We start from the raw sequence: 27058 nt of genomic DNA, 5'->3' as shown, positions 1-27058 counted from the left end.
TCGAAATGCTGATGCTTTTCGGAAATACAATGTGAACAGCAAGCTAGAATACAGTAGGCTATTTTTCTTTGGCAGTTAAGCTAAGCTGGAGTTTGACTTTCTTTGCATAAGTGAAATCATGTTGCTTCAAGTCCCACAACATCATTTCAGTCATCTCACAAAAACTAGGACTAATATATTGTAAGGTTTATTCAAATCCTTACTTTAGATAATTACAGCACAGTACTGTAATGTTCTTTAAAATAATTTTAAAAAGTGTTGTAGTCGATGCACTGCAGAGTTTCATGCTGACAAATAGAGCTGCCAGCAGTTCACTGTAATTCAGCAGGAAGCTTTGTTACAGTGTACACCGTATTACGACTTATAAGAAGTCACATCATACTTAACCACAAGAAATGGTTACATTGAAACTCACTGTCTAATTTCTTCATATTTTTTCATTAGATCAAAAACCAAATCATCCCTTAATTTATATTTTATCTTTGAACTTCTACCATCAGTGTGATGTACAATCAGTTTCCCCCAGTGCCCCACCCTATACTTGCACTATTTCACAGGATTGTGAATTTTCCACCTCAGTATTATGTACATATTAAAGTGCTATGTCATATTCTGCTGCCGTGTATAATCCCTAAAGAGCTGGTCATTTTTAATGCTCATAATGTCTTTTAGCTTACTACTGAGCTAGTCACCATTCCCTTAGTGGCATAGCCATTTCAGAGGAAGAGTTAAAATGAGCACATCTATACATCTGTCCTAGGCCCAAATGGCACCGCCACTCTGGATCAAATCCCATATTCCCTTCTTCCTCATCAATTATGAAGCGGCGCCTGGAAACACTGTGGCATTGCTGAAGGCTGTCAGGCCAGTGAACAACCGAAGAAGTCGAGGTGAAAAGTTGTTTGACATGACAAATCACCTTGACCTGAGATTCACCCTCAGTGCCATGCTGTTTTCAGTGGCACTGCACACATGCATCTCCTTACCGCACACTGTTAGAGTAAATAGCAGTGTAAAACTTCTTGGGTTTAAGCACATTATTGCATCCCGTTCAATTGTAGATCCACAAGGATCCGAGACTTTTTATATGCTTTATGGCAGAATGCAGTTTTGTTTTTTGAGTTACTACTGCAATTACTACAGCTTCATAAATCAGTGTTTGGTCATTTGGCAGTGTGTTTTATTAGCAGACCATTTGCGAACAAATAGTGTTGAAAAATACCTCAGAGCTAGACTGCAGTGACAAACACACCATCTGTCACGAAGGTAGAATTCTGTGCTCTGATTCTGCTGTAAGTTTACTTAAAATTATTCTGAGGAGAAGCAAAAGTCAGCATTACTTTACAGTAAATACTTTTTTTACAGAATAAATGATAAATCGGTGCATATGTACGTATAAAGATAGTTTAGTGAAATGAAAATTTATAAACTTTTTATTGTCCCTGATGGATTGGCATCATCGAGATTGTGCTCAATTTCATCATTCTAGCTTGTCCAGTTGACAAAAGAGTCTCACTACAAACTCTATTTACAGGCGGTCTTAGACGATGGAGTCTTTTCACTTGCCATTGATTTTTTTTCTTTTTTTTTCACACATGTGCTTTACAGGTTGCTAGTGAAAGATCATTAGACCAACAGGTTTGTCAGGGACATTGCAAACAAACGGCGAAATAAATCGTCTGTTGCTACAGGTTTTGAGTCTCATTTATATGTAAAGTGCCGCACGCTGCAAATGATGCTTAGTGGGTAACTCTAACAACACTGGGGCTTAAATTCAAATATACAAACTGATCATTAAATGTTTAAAACTCGAGGTTGTAGAATGGAAAAACACGCTTTGTCCATGTGATGCCTGCCTTCAACCAGCTGTCTGTTTAATTTTCCATGTTACTTTGCATCCGGATTTTGCTCCAATACGATGAGCCGTAAATATTTGCAGCTAATACACAGTGCTGTATGGTGTAAAGTCAGAGCAGGAGAGATATCACGCCATAAAATGAGATTGCACTAGACTTGCACTGAACAGTTTCCTGGACCTCGATCCTGGATTAAGAGCAGAATCCCTTTGGATTACAGTTTATGATGACCATTAGGAGTTTTATCCTTGCGGTACTTAAAACACAGTCCAACTACATTAAGACCTACTCAAAGAAGATTGTAGGGATTTGGAATTTTTGAACGGTTTAAAGTTCAGGCATTTAAAGCACTTATCACTCACTCTGCATACGCATGGGAAGCCGGCCTAGTCCGTGGTGCACTTTTGCTCACGATGATGGAAGGAAGTAGGGTATTTTGTAGAGAGGGATTTGTTTTCCCTGATGGCTTATGCTGCCACGGTGATCTCATTATACACTCATTTCCGACCACGAACTGTCAGATAATTTCACATTAAGCTCCGAGGCAGTTTCTAATCTTTACACAACATTTACCTTAGATTAATCCTCTGCCAGATTTCTTTGCTGACACGTGAGAAATATCATCATCAGTTCCATGTGCTTTCCATACGTGCTCATGTTTTGTTTGTCTGCTTTTTGAACTCGCTGCCCTACATTACTTTTAACGAATGCATTCAACATTCAGCAAAAAAAGACAGAAACACAAGCACATATTCACTGCTGACACACAGGTTAATATGTGCTTGTTTGAATTTAAACAGTCCTACTAATCAGATAGCATTTTCATTCACTTACAGAAAATGATGCCAGTCATTTTACATGTTTTCACTTTTGTTGTTCTAATCGCAGTTAGCACATTCATTTAGCTGTTGTGCAAATCACTGCCGTGTCTAAAATATGCACCAGCTGTACTTCTATACATACTAGTGGTCAGCAAAGTTGTGTTAACAGAGTTAGTTCTAAGAAAAAAAGGTCAAGTACAGTACTGTCATTTAATCTGCACACAGACAAACGGATATGTTTCTTTTTATAACATACTACATTATAAAGCCCTGAGATTTGTTTTTCTTTTCTGACTGATGCCTGTATGATGTGTGTGATATATAATGGCAAAACAGGCCACTTTTAGAACTAAACCATTTTCACACCATGAATACTAACTTTTGAGTATAAACTTAATGTCTACTTTATTAGTTAAGCCTTACTTGGAGAAATGCCTTAATTCTTCATGTCATAGGTTCAACACAATGCTGGAAACATTCATCAGTGATTTTGGTCCATGTCATACTGACATGATAGCATAACACAGTTCCTGCAGATTGGTCGGCTGCACAGCTATGATGCAAATTTCCTGTTCCACCACATCCCAAAGGTGCTCTATTGGATTGAGATCTGGTGACTGCCGAGGTCATTTGAGCACAGTGAACTCATTGGGTTATGTTCAAGAAACCAGTTTGAGGCGATTTGAGCTTTGTGACGTGGTGTGTTATCTTGCTGGAAGCAGCCATCAGAAGATAGTACACTACAATCATAAAGGAATGGATACGGTCACCAAGAATATGCACGTAGGCTATGTTGTTTGAATGAAATTTGGTACTAACGAGGACAAAGTGCTCCAAGAAAATATCCCACACGCCATCACACCACTACTACCACCAACACCACTGCCCTAAACTGTTGATACAAAGTATTATGATCCTAAGCTATCATGTTTTTTAATCCAAATTCTGACCCTACCAGCAAGATGTCACAGGACAAAATGAGACTCATCAGTGCAGACCAATTTTTATGATCCAATTTTGGTCCATGTGAATTGCAGGCTCAACGTCCAATTCTCAGCTAACAAGCATGACTGCTGTGGTCTTCTGCTGCCCATCTGCTTCAGCATGTAACATGTTGTGCATTCAGACATGCTTTTCTGCATACCCTCATTTTAATGAGCGGTTATTTTAGTTACTTTTGCCTTCCTATCAGCTCAAATCAGTGTGGCCATTTTCTTCTAACCTCTGACATCAGCAAAGCATTTTCTTCCAGGTAACTGCCGTTCATTAGATTGTCTCTTTTTGGACCAGCCTCTGTAAACACTAGAGATGGTGGAGGAGACTCACAACTACATCAGCAGTTTCTGAAATACTCAAACCAGCATGTGTGGGACTGCCAACCATCTCACATTCATAGTCACAAAAATCACCTTCTTCCCTTTTCTGATGCTCAGGCCATTTGAGTACAGTGAACATACATGTTCAAGAAACCAGTTTGAGATGATTTGAACATCAGCTGACATCAGAAGATGGCTGCTTCCAGCAGATAGGCGGGATGGGCGTGGTCAGCAACAATACTTAGTTAGGCTTTGGTGTTTAATTGGTCATCTTCATCATGTCTATTTTCAAACGAGTTGCTATCATGTGACTGGCTCATCATGTGAAAAAAGTCGCTGGGTTATCTCTTAGTTAGTAGTCTCTTAGTAGTTTGATTATGTTGTTCTGTATATACGCGTGCTATTGGAGTTTGGACCACTTCAGACATGTTTCATCCCACAGGTCATGGGCTGTAGAAGTACAAATGACTTTAATGCTAGTATGATCATTTTTATATTCATCGGCTAAATAGCAATTTCAGGGCAAGCTAGTTCGCATTCGAAAGTATATAAAGAGAATTCATTCACACACATCAAACAAGCTGAAAACAGAAATATAACAATGTTACAAAGTAACTGTTTTGCTGGAACAAAACAGTTACTTTTATTATGTGTATTATATCTAGGACCCCCTGGGAATGTGGTTGGACATTTTTCATTCATTTCTCACATTTGCAGACAAAACAATTAGCCAATTAAGAGAACAAAAACAACTGCCTGATAGAAAACAATAATGACTCCGATTCTTAATTGAAAAGGAAATTGCCATAGAGGAAATAAGTTCATGTAATCACACCTCAAAAGAGATGCACATAATGCGAACTGCAGTATGCTTTGACACTGCAGACAATGCCAGTGGAGCTGGTTGTGTTTTTACAGATTGCGTTAGCAATTAAAGATGTATCACTTCTAGCTGAAGATACAAAATGCCTTAATTTGATTAAGAAAATGTGACTGCGTTCATGTGATTTTGTAGTTCAGCGTCTTTACTTGTAATTAATATGTTGCAAAACCAAACAGTGAACGAGAGCAGTCTGACAGCAGATTCTGCTCAGGGCAGATTAAGTGACCTGCTTCGTGAGCGAGTGTCCATGTTTCTTAGCCGAGGCCCACACAGATACAGATGCACCAGACGGACTTCCTCTCTCACTCTCTCTCTCTCATGCATGATCCCTCCTCTCTCGCTCTCTGTCTGTCTCCTTCTCTCTTGCTGGCTCACAGCTCACACAGCTTGCCGGGGATAAGGCCTCAGCCACAGTGCTGTGACGGCAGATGGCAACTGGCTCAAAAGGGTTGGCACGTCATCGGGAAATGTGCTGCACCAAAGATGTCCTTTTTAATTAAAAGATTTTGATCTGTAGTGAACTGCAGAATGTTGGAAAAAAATGAAAGACAGCATGTGGTCTGAAATACAAGAACATTATAAGAACGGATAATAAAGAAATATACTGTATCCTCCTCTCTTCAGTAGTCTGTGCCGTCTTCCATTCAGCATTGAATACTCTGAAGGGCACAGTGAGCCAAGTACAGAGTGGGTGGAAATTTGGAACAAAATACAAAAGGGTGGCAATTTGTCAAAAAAATTTAGAAAAATGATCCATCAAGTTTTAACATGTCCTATAAAATACCTCTTATCCACCTCTCATCAACTTGTGAAAATATGTCATCCGACTGGAGCAGCCCACATCACTCTTATGACAACTTTTTGCACCTTGATTTAAAGTGTATGGCACCACATCTTTATTTAACAAGCACTTAGAGAAGGTTGTCAGCAGCAGTGTTGTGACATTTGTTCAGAGGTTTCTTGGCAGCACAGAGACTTGTCTGCCCCTGACATTCAGGCTGGGCTGCAGACCTTTAGAGTCAGCTGGACAGAGGGTGAGTGCTACGCTATAATCCAGGAGGCAACACGACAGATGGATAACAATGTAGTATATGAAGGTTTTGTACTCACTAGAGATGGTGAATCGCTCATGGTACGCCGTGCCTAGTCAATGAGCAGCGTGAGGTTGATTTTTAATGTGTTTTCCCTTGTCGTTGTAAATTAAAGAAACAGACCCAACTGCTGCTCCAGACATGCTACATAACATGGAATATGTCAGGACAGATCAACGGTTGTGCCCACGTCTCAACAAAGACAGACACTTGAGCTGACTTGAGTGGGTCACAGGGGTCCCCCAAGTACCACTGTGTTGTTTCATTGAGGCACAGATGCTCACATGTGGATTATTCTGTCTGTTTCAGACATTCATCGATTTGACAGCAGCTGATTTTAGTGCAGCCCCTCTGGAATTGTCTTGGCTCCAGCTTACATTTAACATGCGGAGTGGAGGGAGACTGAAGTTTATGGAGGAGCACAGAAAGAAGGTGTGATTAGTATGAAGTGCTGAAAACCGGGTTTTCTTTTCTTTTTTTTTTTTTCTTTTTTTTCTTTTTTTTGGCCTGTCCCGTTTGGCTCTTTTGCATCAGAATTGTTGTCTAAAGGCAAAGAAAGATGCCCAACGGATTTACTTTACCAAACTGACCATCCCAGCCTTGCCGTAATGGTCCATTTGATTCACCTTTTATTGTTTATTTTATTTTCACTTAGTGAATACGGGACAGACTTGACTGGGGGAAAGAAGGGGAGAAAGAAAGAGGGAAAGAGAAACAGCTGAGAAGAGGGACGGGGGAGAAGGGCAAAAGACAAAAACCAACAGAACGGGCAGAGAAAAAAAAATGCACATATCAATCACCTGGATCACCTGCTGAGAAAGAAAAAAGAAAGCAAGCAGAAGAGAACAAGAGTAATAGAATAAACAACATCACAATGATATATGGGAATATGACAGTAAATACTAAATGTTAAACATTATTGTGCAGCACATAAGATCAACAGAACACAGTGTGCTTTGAGGTAGGAGCCAAAAAGGGTGTAGTTTGTGGGTGTGATCACCCGTGTGTACACCTGTGAGCATGGACGCGCTTGTTTTTTGTTTTTTAAAAGGTTCCTTCATGTAATAATCTGCTAGAGGGTGTGGGGGGGCCACAGCCCCGTCCTCCAGGGCGTGAAGCTTCATACCGGGTTTTATTTTCAATGACAACTTTGGTGCATTTATTTTGCCTGGTCTGTATGTACTAACGTACTATAAACATAAAGTTTACTTTGTTTTTGTTACTTTGTTACCTTTTTTTTTTTTTTACCTTAGCTGCCCCGTTAAAATGTAAATCTAAGTAAATGTAAGTCTCTAAATGTATTTCTAAATTGTACTATAATGTATTTCTATTATATTGTATTACCATGTGTTTGTAAATTGGATTATTTTTTAATTAGAGCATAATTATTTGTTACTGACCATGTATGGCATTTGCCGCTGTGACAAATACGATACAATTCTAACATTGTTATACATTACTGCTACATCAACGTCTTATAATTTGACTGGATACGGGAGTATACGGTACATGTAAGATACATAGACACAGGTAATAAATATACATAAAAAATACATACAAAATGTCTACCTACAATTCAGGACATCTGTTGGCACCTCCCACAAGGACCCATATGAGTATTTTCTGCTCTGACACCCTTGTGATTAAGATGTGGCTATGTTTAGAGAAGTAATACTACTTGGTTGGGGTCAGATCACCTTCATGGTTAAATGAACTGCAATACTTTTCAGGAGAGGGCAATTTGGCAAGCCATTACAATGAAGCTTGTTCATCACCAAAATGGTTCCCATGCTCCCCAAAAACCTTTTTTTTTTTTTTTGTTATCTCTCAGATTGGATCGTTTCTACAAGGAGTAGCTTGTGCATAAGCGTGACTTTTTTAAATATTAGTTTATTTTAAAGTAGCTTTTCTCACAGTATGTTTAAAATAAAAGTATGAGTTCGACAAACATAAAAACAATTTGATCAGATTTTCCTTGCAGCGTGAAATTGCTAATCGTCTTCTTACAATTTGCATTTCCTGTGACTTATGGAATTAATATCAGATGTTTATTGCAATATCCCTTAATGTTACCCTTTGGTTAGGAAGAAATAAGTGGTTAAGTTTTACACGGAGATTTATGCAACCAAGCACATGTTTCTCTTCGTAGCAGATGGTAGTCTTATTTGCACAGTAACAAATCACTCATATTGCCATTGACACTAATGGCTGTGGAATTGAGTGGGGACACTGGGGCAGCAATGCAGTCTTACATCCATGTCCAATCAGTGCGAAGCAACACAACCTGTCACAATAATTATGACAGAACTATTGAGACAATTTTTTGGCAACAGTCTCACCGTCCCACAAGTGTTCCCCTTGATTGGCCTTGGTAGCTTGCAAAGTCATTGTCATTTCTCACAACTTCATTACTTGGTGGCACAAAGCAATTTCCATCGTCTTTGCTTCTCCTACTTTGTTGCCCCTAAAGGGAGCTCACACCGTGTAAGCATGGCAACACCTTGTCGGAGAGACAAGGTGATATCTTCCGAGTGTCTTTCAGAGTTATCCCTTATTTTAATGGTAACGCTTTTTATTCGTATTCTAATGATTTACCCATCATTGATGTGTCTTATTGCTGATTGAATTCAGGTGTGTGTAATGTCTCCTGACTGTGGCCCCTTATGGGGCTGTGCTGTTGCCCATAAGGCTCATTGCATTTATAATCTTGCACTTTAAATTCTTGGTAATGTTTACGCTTACCTAAGGAGCTGACCACATCTTCAAGCAGGCTAATGAGTTGGCTGCTGTTTGTGGCTCATCCCATTCTTATAGTCTATTTACTCACACACTGTCCTTATGTAAATGCACTTACAGAACAAAGTCAATATCACATAATGTAAATATTATAATAGGTTTTGTGTCAATATATGTGAACAAAAAGGTATGCGTTTGCAAGAAAATCTACTTAAAAGTTATGAAAAGGTAAAATATTAACTATGCAGTGTTTTATCTTTAGTCACTTTAAAAAATGTAATAACTAAAGCCTAAAGTACATTATTTTTTAGTATAATAGGCACTCATATTTATCAGTTTGGGACTTTAATTAAGGTTTTTTTTTCTGCTTAAAGGATCTGAATTCGTCCTCCACGACTCCAAAACACACACAGTGACTTGCGCGCAAGCACATGCTCTCCATGCGGTGTTATCGTTGCACTTAAACATCAGATGAGTAGATTAGTGTTTTAATCTTGCTCTGGATCTGAGTCATCTCACTTCCAAGTTCTCCCCTCATCCTGCTGTGAAATATTTTATCTACTCAACTGTAAATAAGTGCTAACAAGATTATCAGATTACCCTTCATCCAGGGCACCCGGCGACTGCTGGGCACAGTAACAGCGATGATGTAAAAAAAATCCCACTAAGATAATTGTGTTAGGAGGCATCATTTTAATGCAAATTTTCCAAAGGCTCACAAAGCTTTAGGGCAGCTTAAAGCACTTTTCCCATTTGCAGTATTAACTGTATTTCTTCTATTGCCACAAAAAAGCCACATCGAATATAAAGGACGTAGTTGAAACTGGACTGTGGTTAAAAAAAAAATCCCAGTGTTTTCTCTCTATATGCTGAGAAACTGGGCCAAGTGTAATTGAATTGACTGAAGTAAGTTATTCTGACAATTTAAAAAAAAAAAAGATATATTATTTAATATTTGAATAAATAATGAAATCCTTTTTACAAGTTGGGAAAAAAATTGCATGTTGATGTTGCAGATGGTGCAGGGACTATATTTTCATTATCCTCCTCTATGATGTTGCCATCATTTATACCACAACAGCGAAACAAGGAAGTTATCAAGCACAGATACTCCAAAGTCATGCTGTCAACTGGTTGTTGTTTTACAATTGTGGTTTAAACTGGATTTCATGTTGCTGCTCAGGTACAGTGACTAGGCCACTGTGAGCCAAAAGAGAAAACAAAAGGGACGAGCTCTCTCTCTCTCTCACTACGCAAAACATATTTATATGCAAATTAGCTTGTGAAACAAAAATGATTCAAATGCTCGATAGGATAACGTATTTAATCTGTGGGATTTGAGTCGTTGATGAGGGAGAGGGCAGGGGATATTTCTGAAGAAGCACAGGGATGTGGGGGGGGAGTAGGATCGGAAAAGTGTCTCATCCCTGTCTCAGTCGCAGTCGATTGGTGAATTGCATGTAGCAGTCAGACTTTGTGAATTTATGTGAGATACGGATTTTTATGAAGTGCAAGTACTGAAGGCAAGGGAAGAAAACAGGCTGAGATCTAAAGATGAGAGCACTGTCACTGGAGACTGCTCTTCAAGGTCTGTAAATAGATGGCAATATATATATAAATACATATATATAGTATGATATGTATTGGATCCTGAAAATCATAAAGTGTACATTTGGAAGCAGAAAGTCTGTGGAATTTTACAGGATGTTCTCTCCAAACCAAACACTGTGATTGGCATTTAGTTGGTCCTGTTTCTGTTTCCAAGTGTGGTGACGGCACCTGCCTATTCCTTCTGTTTGTCTGCTAGTGTCTTGTCCGGTTTTCTCTCCGTCTGCTTCATCTGTATCTGTCTCTCTGTTTTCTTGGTGTTTGTTGCTCTGCATCCTTGGCAGCATCTTAGGATTTCTCCACAGCCTGTTCACTCTCAGTCTGCTCTAATGTTTCTTTTAGAAAAAAAAAAACTTCCTCGAGCTCAGTTTGTGAATCAGAAAATGTAGAAATTAAATTACAAAACTGCCCTTCGCAAAGGGTTCGATAAGGCGTTATAGTAGGCTCCTATAACAGTACACTGATCGGTGTACAGTATGTCACTTTAAAAAACAAAGAAACAACGTAATAAATATATGAATTATTTATAAATATGTCGATTAGCAGCATTTTACTTTACACCACTATTCATTTTTAAATGGGCTATAAGACATAGTAATGTATCTGTAAGCATATTCTAACTGATTATTAATATATTTTTAACATCTACACTCCTCATCAGGGCACCATGAGTGTTGTGTGTGACTGTGGTGCGTGAGTAGAAAATAGCAAAACACTCACACACAGATTTATTTATATGTGTGTGTGTGTGTGTGTGTGTGTGTGTGTTCCAGCTCTCCAGTAGTAATATTCTCCTAATTCTGTCTATAACGCAGTGATGTCCTATTTTTTTAATGGTTTCAAATGTAACACTCTGGTTTCCCATGCATGTCAGCTTTCTAATGTGTTGTCAAATGAACCTTGTTCCTGAAAAATTCCCATATGTTCGCTACACTCCCAGAGAGATATAAACAATTTACAAGAACACATACCAGCGGATGACACGCAGCGCTACAACTGACAGCTAGCAACCCGGTTTAATGGCCTTCTTACAAGACATCGCGTGATGTCACTGGCAGATTGCAAATGTCAAAGATGGTTCATTTGATCCTTGTCGCTTGGTGCCGAGCAGCAGTGGAAGCAAATACATTAATAGCGCTCATCTCTGCCTTCTGCTTCTCTGTCTCTCTCTCTCTGCCTTTTTTCTAACATCGCTCTTGTCTTTTTTTCCCCCCAATCTCTCACACTCACGCTTCACACACAGGTGGTCTGGTCATGGTATGAGTGAAATCAAAGACAAGCTGGAATGTTAAAAACAGACGCAGGCTGTATGCAGTGTCATGGCAAAGCCTCAGATGTTGCCATGGAGCTACAGTAGTGCACTAATGCGTTCTTCTCTTTTCATTTTTATCTTCTTATATTCTTCTTTTATTTGTGCTTTATTTTCGTCGCAGGCTTTGTGCCGTCTGTCTTTGCTTTTTATTTCTTTATTTGTCTGACAGTACCAAAATTAACAGAAGTTTAAGTAGCACTAAAGTGATACATTAGTGAAAGAAAATGAATAAAAATGCAGTGATTTTGTGGACTTTAAATTAAAGTCCGCAAAATCACTGCTTATGCACCAAATTGCATATATTTTATCAATATTTTTTCCACATATTTATATTGTTAGTATATATTGAATATCTGCTAAACCAAAGTGCTGCTGAATTATTTTTTATTGCTTAAATGTAAGGATACGTCCCTTTTTGGCTTAGTTAGCTTTACTTTTAACTATCCTGCTTTGCTGACCCATCGGAAACCACCCCCCCCCCCCCCCACACACACACACACACACACACACAGACACACACACACACACACTAGAAGTCTCCAGTGTGTGCTGTTCAAAATCTAAAGTCAACCATGAATACAGAGGCTGACAGGCCAATTATCAAATGTACTCCCCGTTCTGCATCCCCACCTCTGAGGGGAAGCAGATGTGAGAATCCTGTCACTTTTACTCAAGCCAGCACAGTTACATGGCCCAACAACAAAAGGCACAGCCTTCACAATAAATGGAGATGGACAGAGATGTAAACCTTGTCATGCAGTTTCATCTGCTGGATTTCCACATTTCAAGCTTCAGAAGATGCAATAGAGTGTAGTGTCCGTCCGACTTCCATCCCCTCTATAGTTTCATATAAAACTGCATTTTTGACTGCTGATGCTTTGGCATGCACTGGTGCTGGTAGAAACCTCTTGGAAAATTTTGACTACCATCAAACATTTCAACTTCTATTAGAAATAATCACCATTTCAATCCCTGACATAACTGAAAAAGCATCTCTTTGCTTTGCAGGTGAATGTAGCTCCAGCATGTGTTAAAGCCTTGACCAGGATGCTGTACTGTCCATACTGTCGTGGAATGCCTGGGCTCAAACCCTGTCCCAACTACTGTCACAACGTAATGAGAGGCTGTCTAGCAAACCAGGCAGACCTAGATTCTGAATGGAACCTCTTCATTGGTAAGATCTGAATCGAGTGCCCTTGCACCTGTTTTTCGTTTTCTCTTTCTTTGTAGGTTCGTCAACATGTGTTCAAACTTGAGCTTGTACTTCTAAGGCTGCATGTTTCTTTTCTAAGGCAGTGCCTTTGAATAGTCTCGATGGGAATTCAGTAGGATGCGCTGTGATAGATTCAGCTTTAAAGGATTTTAAAGAGACAAAACTGAAATCTTATTTGTGAAACCATTTCTTCTTTTTCTGTCTGAAATGTTGTTTGCTATTGCTGGAGCCCTGGCATAGTGCTTAAAGCTCTAGTCCCTGCTGTTTGGGATTGATAAAGGAGAGTAGATCCTAGGCAAACACATTTTCTATAGTGTTTCCAGCTGAGCATGGTGAGTAATATAGCACTTCAGTTTGGCTGTAAGCAGCCGGCTGCTGTAAGCCCTCCTGTTAAATGGATACCAAGAAGGCATATAGAGTGTTCCCTCTGGATCTTTTGTAGGCCAGTGCTTTATTTGTTATGTACCCCAATCCCATCCTCCCACCCACACTAACAGATTTTTTTTTTTTTTAAATGGGGCACCATTTTTTAAGAGACATCCCCAAAGACTGTGTGTCAAGTGAACTGCACATCTAAGCTTTTCGCTGTTTTGTGACAAGCCTGTCATTTGAGAAACCATGAGATGACGAACCGTTTGTTCTCTCCGATGGCACGTCTGAAGTCTCAGATCAACATGGGCCCCCATGCACTGAATGAGATGTCTCACAGCTTTATGACATGTGTTAAAAAGTTAGTGTCTTGTTTGGTTGTGAAGAGGAAAATCTATTGTCGCAAAGGGATGATGTGCTTGACAGTAATGGGAAAAGCTGTTGTTGCAACAGAATGATGAATCTAGTTAGACCCAAACACCCTTGGGGTGTCAGAAAAAGTGTATTTTTTTTTATTCTAAATCACTTTTTTTGTGCAGACATGGGTTTTGCTTTGGAAAGCCAGTGTGTTTCATTGTATTATAATTAGAAATGCAGAACCCAGGGGATGTTTATTTTTTGCTACAAAAGATTTGTTTTTGATGTCTGGTGACATTTTGTATTTGTTATCTGTTGCTAAAGTACTGTACTTCAATTTGCTTACCATGCAGCTCACAAGAAATATTGATCTGCCTTTCAGAGACAACTTCTAAATGTATCACAGGTCAGTTCTCACCACTGAAGCATATCTTTACATTATAGAAATTTATGGATTGAACCCCTACACAATCTGTCATTGTCCTCCTTTCAAATCATCAACTATTAAGGGAGGTTAGATTAAAAGCCTTGAAGAACCCCCAGTGGCATTTACCTGTGGACCTTGCTCATGTTTAAATGTCACTATTGATACCATTGATGTTATCAGTAGTTGTATGACCACAGGAGAAGCTCAAGGCTGTTTTAGTATTCCACAGCAAGTAAAAGAGGAGAAAAAAAAGCATGTATAAAGTGCTGTTTCTTTATTTTCATTAAAATCAAACCAATAAATCTACATTTTTATTTGCTATACCAAATCTACCAAGAAAAACAATTTTTTTTTTTCTGGCACGTAAAATAGTTACTAATGTGTTTGCAAGCGTAGTGCTCCTAACACTCCAATACACAGCAAGAAAATAAAAATATATATATATATTCACACACAATACTTAATAGTACCAATACGCCTGTAACATCTATTTTTAATGATGGTCATTTTGACATGTCACGACAGAAAAAGGCACAGATGTAGTTAGTAACATTAAGGTGAATTGGTGCCAGAGCCCTTCTGCTGTAAGACAGGCTTTGTGGCTTAAAATGAAATCATAATGTCATTTCTTACATGCCGTGTATGTCTGATATTCACCATGGAAATGTGATCTGTAATTACATTGAAGAGCACAGAAATAATGGACAAAATTTGTGAACATTTTGTTTTTACCTTTGGTTTATTTGCCAGGTAATAACTGGCAGGCCAAGTGTTTTCAGTTTTTTGGGTTTGAATAATTTATCATTTGAAGTTTTTTCTTTTTAATCTTCTTTCCTGAGAAGGATTTTTCTTATACTGAAAATACTTTGGCTTAACCAGACTTCGCTAAATGCCAGTAGATTTGCAACCTTACTGACATTAACATTATTAAACTTAATACACGTGTCATTTAGACTAATAGAAATAAAATCCTGTCGCAACAATCAGGTTCTGGCTACGTGTTATATTGCACTTTAGTGTATCTAAACCTTGAAAGGCAGATTTTAATAAGCATGACTCCATCACTGTATGAAAACAGCTTTGCTTTCCTACTTTCTCTTTAAATATTTATGGAAATGTTCTTTGCATGTCTGCTCAGTCACCAAACACAAAACTCACAGTGACTTCAGTCTTTTCTCTCTCGGCACATAAAAGTTGTGTCACATCTGACAATCACAATTTATCTGCCATAAGATATGTTGTGTCTTTTGAATTGTGGAAAATGTAAAACACGGTTTGGTAATTTTATTCTTGTTTGTTTGTCAGATGATGGTTTTGGTGTTGTGGGTTTTTTTGTTGAATAATTAATTAATTCAATATTATATTTAATCTATAAAATAAGCCAATAGGTCAAGCATAACATAGATTAAATATATCAAATCTATGCAATGCTCTTTACACCTTGTTATATATTTTTTAACCTAACCCTATTTAAGTATTAATATTGTAAGTATTAAAAGACAGTATCGCAGTGGTACTATGTAAGAGTAGGTGGTGAAATATTTTTCGTTCTATCTAGATTACACAAGTTTTTTTTTTCCCAGCAGCCATTTTGACATTAAATAGCGGATAAACGCAGCGCATAACCTTCATAATGTCCTTATAACAGTTGGGTTTTACCTACCCTTTCATATCAGAGTAACTGCTGTGAAAATAGCCTATGCCTTCGTTTTGAATAAAAGAAGAGAGATTGCTCTAAATGCTTTACAGAACCATTAAAATGTCTCTTAACACTGACAATGCCTCACCATGAGATTAGAAACTAAAATATTGGCAATCAAACAAATTAACACCAACTGCTGATTTTATTGGATACATTAAAAAAAGCAGTTTGCATGTTAAGATGTCAGCATCACATTGTATCTATGCGAGCATTAAAGCAGAAATCTGTGTAGCATTGAAACAGTAACGACCTTGGTGAATACTTTGATGTAGCCTACATATTGCTATGCAGAAGAAGAATGATCACAGCATCGGTTTCATACATATAAAGTTACAGTCACAGTACAGTAGTTTACACTTTGTAAAGGTTACTGTAATGACATTGTCACTTGCAGGCTGAAAAAAAAAAGACAGGCAGTTCATGAACAATGAGGATAAACCTGAGGAAGAAAGTGATTTACCTGCTTGTAGCTACCCGTGCTGAGTGATTTTTGTGTGTGTCTACACGTGTGTGTCTGCGTGTGTGTTCAGGGAAAGAATTCAGGGTTTGGCCGTTGGATGATCCTAGACCATCAGTCACCTGCCATTGTGACAAATTTACCCGGCTCTGCATCATGACAGACACATCATTATCATTTTTCTTGTCAGCACCTTGTTAAAATACCCTCAGAGAGACGGCGAGAGAGAGAAAGAGGAAGGGACACGCATCCTATTATTCAAACTCTACAGTAGCTTTTTAGGCTCAGGCTACATCGTGAACAACGTCATTTTTGACAAGCAAATGTTATCAGTGTAACATAACCGTCTCAGCTACATGTGGCTAAAATTAGAGACAGATAATAATTGACTGTTAACCTCTTTCTCAAATAGGAGATTTAAAAATTGCTTTGCGGCTCTAACTCCAAATGTCAGGCTTGTCACTGGATTTCACATTTCACAGTCTTAACATGAAAAGAGTTTGATGGGTGGCTTCAGTATTTTCAGCTAATTAGCCTAATTCTAGTTTAATGTTCTTGTTCAATGCCCCAGCAACCCTAGCTAATATTACCAGTTACACTCGACATACTTACTGTTTCATTCCTTCATGTTAAAAATGCAACTGAATCTGCAAACCTGGCCACAAAACACTGCTAAACAAACAACGGCTAACCAACTATAAACATCAGGGTCATTTAGACACAACTTTCAATCTGCTGCTGCTGCTTATATTAGCTTAGTTAGCTAGCTTTTAAGAGTTGATACAATTTTACAGTTACAGGCTACGTCCACATGTACATGGGTATTTTTGAAAACGCAGCTTTTTCTTTCCGTTTGGGCCTTTCGTCCACATGTAAACGGCATTTTGGATCACTGAAAACTGGGATTTTCCTGCCACAGATTTTCGAAAACTTTGTTTTTGCGTTTACATGTGGATGAGGAAAACTGAGATTTAGTCACGCAACGCCAAAGGTGTGGGGCTTGTTGACGTCGCCCTGTGCACCACGTTATTGTTTACATGAGATGAATTTCTACAATGGCGGATATAGACAAAATATACACTTAGAGTTACATATAGACACACAGTTACTGTCCCTCCATTTAGAAACTGTCATCTTTAACTTTTTCCCTCCTAGGTTCTAGACTTTCTGATCGGCCAACATTAGAGAGTAAAATGGTGAATGCTGTCAGACAAGTTGGCATCTTTTATGAAAACTATGGGTGATGTCAGCAATCGGCTTCCAAACAAAGAACTCAAAAGCAGCTTTTTTGTTTAGGGAATACACATTTTTCAACCTGGTGTGACTGAGACCTTTTGTACCAAGCTATAAACATGACTCTTAATAAGCTTAGCTGGGTATTTTAAGATGGAGCCTATTAGGATTCAGTTGCTTTTAGAGCATCTCTAAAGTGGCCACTACAGAAGCTGCATTTCTTTCATATTTCAGCCCTGGATGATGCTGCATGCACCTTTATCCACATTGCTGTTGCTGGTAGCAGCACTTTACTACCACTGAGAGACTCAGGCTCATTTGCAGTCACATCTGCTTGCTTAAATTAAGCTAATAAATAAATATTTTTATTTTTATTGAGGTTTTATATCTGATATTTGTATATTGTAAGCTTATTACTATACAATGCAGGTATGGAAATAATTAACCAAAGAAAGGCTGGGTTTTTCTCTGTCTCTCTGTTTGTTATTGTGAACAGTTTTCAGTTGGCTGCACCCACAAAGTTCAGCAGAGTTCAAATTTGCATATTTTTGCACCCCCCCACTAAATAATGAAGAGCTTTACACAAAAACTGTTACAGTGATGATGTGTGGCTGAACAGGGATTAGTAAACATACTTAAAAGCATGTCCAGTGGAATTAATTAACTCTTTTAGCTTTAAATTTGGTGTGATTTGTAAAGACCATTGTAGTTTGCCAACTTCTTCCTCTGTGCTGGGCCCATAAACACATTATTTCTCCTAATTAAGATATAGACTTGTGTTGTCCTCTGGTGAGTCCTTTGACACCACAGCGTAAGTGATCCTCATTGATTTTATTTGCTCATTTCTTTTTAATTGCTAGGATTGGGTCCCCATGTAACTGTACCTTCCCACAACCCACAGTTCATGAAGCCAATGTTTTCTCCTTCCTCCAAGGAAGACTTTCCGCGATCTCTTTGAAATCATGAAGATGAACAGTGTGTCGGTGCTTTAAATGATATAGCTGTGTAACTGTGCTCAGTTCTGCACAAACCAAAGTTAGTTTTTTCTAGAAGATTTAAGATTCATGCTAGTATGCCATAAGTACTGTACCTCTAAATTAAACCACACACACACACTCACACATACACATACACATACAGACACACGGGCACTCGAACAAGTATCAAGCATTACAGTCTCAGTAACAGACATGACAGGAACAAACAAGGTAGCTGGTGGAGTTTTTTGCCTGTCAAAGAGCTGAAAAGGCTGGATGACTCACTTAGCCGAGTGGAAGTGATCTCCATATCCCCAGCATCATCAAAAAACAATGTCTTTTCTTTGTAATTGCTACTGGCTTTGCAGGATCTGCAGAGTACTGTTTTCCTGCATCTCTGGCACGAATGCTAACACCAATGCCCTTTATATTTACAACCAGCGAGTGGTTTTTGTAATATTCTGAATTAACTAAGCTGTATGATTTATTTAACTGATTTCATCCACACAGGCATATTGAGTGTTGCAAGTTTTTATCCTCCAATTTCACATTTGCTGAAGACATATTGTTACTTACTGTGGAGCATATTGTTTTGCATATTTATTAAGGTTGTGGCCAAATCAGACTCCACAGGAATAATTCATTAAAATAAAGATGGTAAAATAAAGTCAGTTAGCTTAACTTAAAAACACTGAAAGTAAAGAAAAATCCATCCTGGTTCTGTTTAACGACACCTGTCAATCTGCTTATCGACTGATCCGTCCCAGTTGTTCCACTGAAATTTTAATCAGAGTAGCCATTTCCCAAAGATGACGCCTACCACTTTTGGGGCACTGCAGATTTGCAGTATCATATTCAATTCCTTCACTTAACAGCAACATGCTTTGAGCTTGAGTTTAATTTGTTATGCAGAGGCCATTCTTATGTTCCCAAAGTGCTGTGTTCACCAGTGTGAAAATTTCAGCTCTGAAACTTGCTGCACGTGGGTGAGGCGTGCAGTGAGGTTGATGTGTGTAAGCAGATTATGAAACTGGGGAACATAAGCCCTTGGTAATATAGTTACTTTTTGGGTTATCCATCACAGTGAGCATTGCATCTGCTCTTAATGTTTCCTTTACCAGTATACATTTGTTTCCCTGCAAAAAACAGGAAAATTAACAGAGAGGCAGCAGAATTGGGTTTTTATTTTCTTGCAGCTGGAAAAGCAGAAAAATTGCCAATGTAAAAAGACATTAGAGTTGGTGGAAGAAGAGACATGGTATTTGAGGTGTCAGATGAGCTAAAGTAAACCAGAAATAGCTGAAAGCCAAACAAACTGAAAAAGGTCCTATCAAGAATTATTTGTTGGTGTTGCTACTGAGCTACAATCCAGCTGTAAGTGCCTGAGAGACTGGCTGTGCAGGCTGCTAAAAGACAGACAGAAATGTTGGCAGGGTAGTGAATCTTTTGTAATTGATTCACCTCTTACAGCTGCACATTAGAAAAAAATGTTACAGGAAAATGATGTGATAGCGTAATCGTTTTGGCTTTGTTTTTGTTTGGTTTAGATGGCACAATTTTAAAGTGGAACGATTTTGCTTTCTTTCGTTTGTTACAATGTTAGATACCTATAGTTTCAAATAAGGTCAGTGTATGTACATCTTATCTCTTTCAGCCAAAAGCTGCTCTAAATGCGTTTTTATTTTTTAACACAGCAACCACCTGCTGCATCCTACGTTTTTCTGCTGCTCTGTTTAGGACTACTTTATAAGTTTTGTTGGTTATGAAGTAAAATTACATTTGCTTTCCATTTTTGGGGAAAAAAGCACTATACTACAGTGGGTGCAGTTTCTTTTTGTCAGTCAGTTTTTAGCCTCAGCCTCAAGCCAATGCACTTGTCCATTAAGGCAGGAAATATGGAGTATGGAGTAGGTTTTTCGGTTAGGCTGCGCATGTGCTGTCAGCTTTCAAGTTCCGGATCAGACTCAGTCTCAAACATAAGTGGATGGATTTGAGAAGTGACCATTTTAATCAGGAACTTATATTTTATAGTATTTTTGCAGATTGTTTTCAGAGCCTGCACACAAGCAACAGACGAGGCAGTGCTGCTGTAACGAGGCAAAGCAGCAGGAAATCAGAGAAAAGAGAGAGATGGAGCTACAAAGAGATGGCTTGTTACAGACTCAGGATGAAGTGAGGTGCTGCATGAAGAGCTAGCATAAGATAAATAATGATTTTGGAGCTGTGAAACATGCAAAGCTGTTCTGGTAAAGTCCAATGATGATTGAAGCTGGACTTCTTCAAGGCAATCCTATAGGTTCTGTGGAAGTGATAGTAGAAGGTTGAGGCTTATCGTCACAAACACGAGTGTTACCATGAATGTCTTTAAGGAAGGATGATGAATATTACATAACATGTGCATGTCAGTTTATCCTGTCATACTTCAAATAAAGCACAAATGTGTCACTTTACTGTGAAACACAACTGCAGAACCCTAATGTGTAATCATTGGCATGTCTGTATGTTCTCATCCTCTCAGCTCTTCAAAGGCAGATCAATGAGCCCTGTGGGCAAAGATTATTCCATGGCTTTTTCCCAGTCAGTCTTGTAAGGCCCTCATATGTCATCTGCCTCGTGTTTATTTTATGTTAAAATTTAGCATTGCACCTCTACAACACGGCGGAACTGAGAGTTTAAACAGGAAGATCAAAAATTCTGTACATATGTTTGTATTTTCACAGGCACTCCCACATCATGAATGCTTAGCAGGTGCTGACTAGCAATTATGTGCTGTGATCGAACAAGAAATGAAAGGAGACAGCAGGTGCACTGTTGTATTTAGGTGAGCCATTCCGCCACTGAACAAAGCCAGCATGGTTTGTCAAAAAAAGCAAAGCATATAAACAGCGATCCCCGAGTGCAGTGACGCAGTGATTTGCCCCTGACGCTTCTTTCCATATTAAAGTGGCAGCATTGTTGTTTATGATTATGGAACTGTTTACTGGCCATGTTTACTATGTCAACCAAAAGACTTGTTCAAAGGGAGCGATCTAACTCGGGAATTCTTCATTCATTCATCACGATTACAACCAAAACATGAAGTTGTGAATAAATTTAGGTTAATCATATCCGTTTGCCACCACTTTGTGATATATTTGTCGACTAGAATTTAGAGTAAACAATCTACGTGCTGTTTTTGTGACACCTTTCATGATGAGCTCAGGCATGTGGAGAAAGACAGCTTCGCGACATCAGCTTGGAGTGTTTGTGTGCAGACACTTTCTGCAGTTTGCACCAGCGGATGGTGAAAGTTATTCTTTACATTTTCATCACTGCAACCCTGAATCACTAGGCAGGCATATATTTATGGGTAATGTGTAGCATTGTGTTCATCGTTTTTAGTACAGCTGAATAGTCCCTTCATTAATTCATATTAATTCCTGATGGGCAGTTGCTGCAAAAACAAACTATTAACAAATGATCACTGGAAACATACAGCGCTGTGAGAAAGTGTCTACCACCTTTGAATATCTGTCACACTTAAATGTTTTAAATCATCAAACAGAGTTTTATATTGCACAAAGATAACCTGAGTAAATATAAAATGCAGTTTTTTAAATGATGACTTCACTTATTAAGGACCTACCTACTTGACCCTGTGTGACAAAGTAATTTGTCCCTAAATTTAATAACTGGTTGTAGCAACCTTGGCAGCAGAAGTTGCCATCAAGCACTTGTGATAGCTGGCAATGAGGCCACTCTTCTTTGGAGAAATTTTTTTAATTCAGCCCCGTTGTACGGTTTTTAAGCATGAACGGCTGTTTAAGGTCACCCTAAAGCCACGGTTCCCAAACTTTTTTTTGCTAGGCCCCCCTTTGTTTAATATGGAGACCCGGAAGGGACATGGGAGATTAAAAAAAATTAAGATGAACTTTTGTGAGATCTTGCAAAGAAAAGTAATTCTGTCGGGGAGACCTACCTTGTCACTTGTGCAGGTGAAGCCAAAGGCTACACAGTCATCATATTTTCTTGTATTTTGCTTGGAAGGAAGTTGGTTTGGAAACATATTTGGCGATGCTTCATCTTCTGCTTTGCATTTGTGTGGGAGCCCTGTCTGGCGGGCCCCCCACTTTGGGAAACTCTGCACTAAAGCATCTAAGTCTCATTTAAGTCCAGACTTTGACTCGGCCTCTCAAACAGCTTTATTTTGTTTTTTTTTAGCCACTGAGAGGTGGATTGGTGTGTTTCACATTATTTTCCCATTGCACAGCTCAAATACAGATGAGCTTCAGGGTAGAAACTGATGGTCGGACGTACTGAATGCAGAATTTATGGTCCCATCGATTTCTGGAGTTCGTCCACGTCCTAAATCAGCAAAGCAGTCACACACTATCACACTACCACTGCCATGTTTAACTGTTGGTATGATGTTCTTTTTTTAAAATGCTGTGCAAAGTTTTACACCAGATGTAACGAGACTCAAACCTTCCAAAAACTTTAGCTTTTGTCTCGACAGTCCAAAGAATATTTTGCCACAAGTCTCGTGGTTCAAATATAAGATGATCCTTTGTGTTCGTTCTGGGCAACAGTGGTTTTCTCTTTGAAACCAGTGGATGCCATTTTTGTCCAGTCTTTTTCTTATTGTTGAATCATGAACCTTAACTTGGAAAAGTAACACAAGTTCTTTACATTTTGTTCAGGGTTCAAGGTTCTCTATTTGTCACATGCATAGTTATACAAGTATAACACACAGTGAAATGACACGCTACTTGACATGTGCAAAAATGGGGGGTTATGTACAATGGGGGGGGGGGGGGGGGGGGGGGGGATTCTGAATTCTGTACATTAATACAGGGAGTGCAGAATTATTAGGCAAGTTGTATTTTTGAGGAATAATTTTATTATTGGACAACAACCATGTTCTCAATGAACCCAAAAAACTCATTAATATCAAAGCTGAATGTTTTTGGAAGTAGTTTTTAGTTTGTTGTTAGTTTTAGCTATTTTAGGGGGATATCTGTGTGTGCAGGTGACTATTACTGTGCATAATTATTAGGCAACTAAACAAAAAACAAATATATACCCATTTCAATTATTTATTTTTACCAGTGACACCAATATAACATCTCCGCATTCACAAATATACATTTCTGACATTCAAAAACAAAACAAAAACAAATCAGCGACCAATATAGCCACCTTTCTTTGCAAGGACACTCAAAAGCCTGCCATCCATGGATTCTGTCAGTGTTTTGATCTGTTCACCATCAACATTGCGTGCAGCAGCAACCACAGCCTCCCAGACACTGTTCAGAGAGGTGTACTGTTTTCCCTCCTTGTAAATCTCACATTTGATGATGGACCACAGGTTCTCAATGGGGTTCAGATCAGGTGAACAAGGAGGCCATGTCATTAGTTTTTCTTCTTTTATACCCTTTCTTGCCAGCCACGCTGTGGAGTACTTGGACGCATGTGATGGAGCATTGTCCTGCATGAAAATCATGTTTTTCTTGAAGGATGCAGACTTCTTCCTGTACCACTGCTTGAAGAAGGTGTCTTCCAGAAACTGGCAGTAGGACTGGGAGTTGAGCTTGACTCCATCCTCAACCCGAAAAGGCCCCACAAGCTCATCTTTGATGATACCAGCCCAAACCAGTACTCCACCTCCACCTTGCTGGCGTCTGAGTCGGACTGGAGCTCTCTGCCCTTTACCAATCCAGCCACAGGCCCATCCATCTGGCCCATCAAGACTCACTCTCATTTCATCAGTCCATAAAACCTTAGAAAAACCAGTCTTGAGATATTTCTTGGCCCAGTCTTGACGTTTCAGCTTGTGTGTCTTGTTCAGTGGTGGTCGTCTTTCAGCCTTTCTTACCTTGGCCATGTCTCTGAGTATTGCACACCTTGTGCTTTTGGGCACTCCAGTGATGTTGCAGCTCTGAAATATGGCCAAACTGGTGGCAAGTGGCATCCTGGCAGCTGCACGCTTGACTTTTCTCAGTTCATGGGCAGTTATTTGGCGCCTTGGTTTTTCCACACGCTTCTTGCGACCCTGTTGACTATTTTGAATGAAACGCTTGATTGTTCGATGATCACGCTTCAGAAGCTTTGCAATTTTGAGACTGCTGCATCCCTCTGCAAGATATCTCACTATTTTTGACTTTTCTGAGCCTGTCAAGTCCTTCTTTTGACCCATTTTGCCAAAGGAAAGGAAGTTGCCTAATAATTATGCACACCTGATATAGGGTGTTGATGTCATTAGACCACACCCCTTCTCTTTACAGAGATGCACATCACCTAATATGCTTAATTGGTAGTAGGCTTTTGAGTCTATACAGCTTGGAGTAAGACAACATGCATGAAGAGGATGATGCGGACAAAATACTCATTTGCCTAATAATTCTGCATTCCCTGTATGAATAGACATCTGACTATTTTACAGGATAGACAATATAAACCTATTTAAAATTAAAGTTAAAGTTAAAGGAATTTGGAATGTACATTGTGCCTTGGTTTAGAGTGTCTGGAAGAGAGTCCTGTCTCAGTCAATTATAGATGATGTGAGAGGGCGGGTGTTCAGGGTTCTTCTGTGACCTCCTGGTTGAGTCGTCAGTGTGTTCTTGGAGTAATTGTGGCCGACCATTCATGGAAAGATTCACCACTGCGTTTTCACCATTTGTGGATAATGGCTCTCACCATAGTTCACTCCAAAGCTTAGAAATGGCTTTGTAACCCTTTCCAGCCTGATAGATGTCAATAACTTTGTTTCTTAGCTGTTTCTTTAGATCGTAACATGTTGTGTTGCTTATTGAGGTCTTTTATTCAGCCATTGTGGAAGTAATCAAGCCTGGGTATAAAACTGACCCCAGCTTTCCAAAATATGTAGTTAATCAGTCAATTTATGATTTAACAAGGGCTACAACAATATGTAGACTAAATGTAAAGAATCTCCGCTTTACTTGTTTATTATAAACTATTGCAGCACCCTAATATGTGTTAGTAAACTCATCTTTACTTTACAAAATAAAATCTACATCTCATTCTTAGTTGGGACAGTGATATTGTTTTAATCCCTATAGAGTAGGAGTAGGTCACACATGAATAGAAGGGATGAATGGCCTGAAGGGATCATTTCCGTACATTTGACTTGACACTCCTCCCACCGACTCCAGAGCAGTCATGCACAGCCCAGTGAGCTGTCCCCTTTTTTTTTTTCACTTGGGCCAGTCTGGCTTATGTGGTGTGAAAAAGTCCAATATGTTCCACCAATTAAACCAGAGTGTGATTCAAGGGGTAGTCAATGAATAAGAAGAGAAATCATTATGAACAAGTCCCATTTTAACATAGATTTTTTTTCAGTAATTTAACTAACCCAGGTGAATCTCATTTGTGCTGCTACCTATAAAGGCTTAAAAATGTCACAGTATCACATGTAAAGAAACACAGAAAAATCAAAATGTGTGTTTTCCTGAACTCACACATTAAATTGTGAACGCAGTGTAGAAGGGAACAGTGTCGTGTTTCGTCATTTATTAGTTCAGTGTCCTAAAATTATTAATTTGTGGTTTGTTTGTTTGTTTGTTTTAATGAAACCAGAGAACACATGCTGTGTATATTATACCAGATCTTAAACTTATTGATGATGTCTGGAAAAAATGCCCTTCTTATTTAAAATAACAAAAATAAAAAAGATTCAGTTTAATCTACCAGTGAAAAAATAAACTTACGCCCAAATCCATTTTTAAAGTTATTAAAAGTTATTAATAATTGTGCTAATTATTACTACAATTCTTTATTTTTTGCTTCTCAACATTCTCAGCTTCTCATCATAGTGGCTGATTTTCACAAATTCATCCACGACCGCTGTGTGTACCGAGGGACTCTGCAGGTAGTTTGCTGGAGTCTTTCCAAATCCCACAGAGTGACAAAAAAGGGAGAGTTTTCTGCTAGAAAATCACCGAGCAAGCTGCCTGAAGCAAAGTTGGCACCATGCAGGAAGCAATAAATAACCATGCCAATACAGCCCACTGTGTCTATCAATGGATAGATGGATGAATAGTAGTACAAATCAATTGTTCATTTGTTAGAAAAATTATATATTTTTTTATTTACTAAAACTAAGGCCAAATTACAGAAGATCCCTATCAGATAATTGCAGTAGCAAAAAAAAACCCTTTATAAAACAATTTATGAAGAAAAATTAGTTTTTGTCATTGCCAGAAATCTCAAAAAGAGTAAAGCAGAAACAGAAATGACTGCAAATCTCTTTGTGTTTCTACTTTTGGGACCTTTGCATTCAAAGGCATTTTGAAGTTACCCGGGGAGGTGTTCCCTGCCAAAACATTTGGATGTAAATCACATATTTCTACAACTTTGTTTAAACATTTGTTCATAATGTGAATCTGGTGGTCAGTAGATGGGAAAATGTCCCCACGAATGAAATCTGAATAACATAAAAGTCAACATTGTCTTTGTTGTCTCGAAGCCTTGAAATTGCATTTCCAGAAAGAAATCACTTACTGAACCATTTTCAATAAAGTCCAGATCCTGGCCGCATTTAAAGTTAACTTTCAGGACTTTTCTTTTCTTTTCTTTGCTGCACAGTCTTGATGACCCTACCCTGTGTCGCAGTGGTATGTTTGATGGTGTGGTGATACTAATAGTACTTTTCAAATTATAGGAGGTAAGCAGCTCAGTGCAAATTCATATCATTCACATAAC

The 27058-nt window shown here is 38.7% G+C and overlaps 1 protein-coding gene across 2 annotated transcripts in view; it reads left to right on the top strand.

Annotated features, from left to right (window-relative positions):
• gpc6a (glypican 6a) overlaps window positions 1-27058 on the top strand; it is a 146860-nt gene that overhangs the window by 71741 nt on the left and 48061 nt on the right. For both annotated transcript variants that reach the window (XM_026165760.1, XM_026165750.1), the window contains exon 4: window positions 12632-12797. In XM_026165760.1, the coding sequence (XP_026021545.1) occupies window positions 12632-12797 (166 nt within the window). The remainder of the gene's footprint in view (window positions 1-12631; window positions 12798-27058) is intronic.

This window comes from Astatotilapia calliptera, chromosome 1 (assembly GCF_900246225.1).
Source record: "Astatotilapia calliptera chromosome 1, fAstCal1.2, whole genome shotgun sequence".
NCBI lineage: Eukaryota > Metazoa > Chordata > Actinopteri > Cichliformes > Cichlidae > Astatotilapia > Astatotilapia calliptera.
Note: the sequence above shows the minus strand (reverse complement) of the source record. Positions and strands in the feature narration are given on the sequence as shown.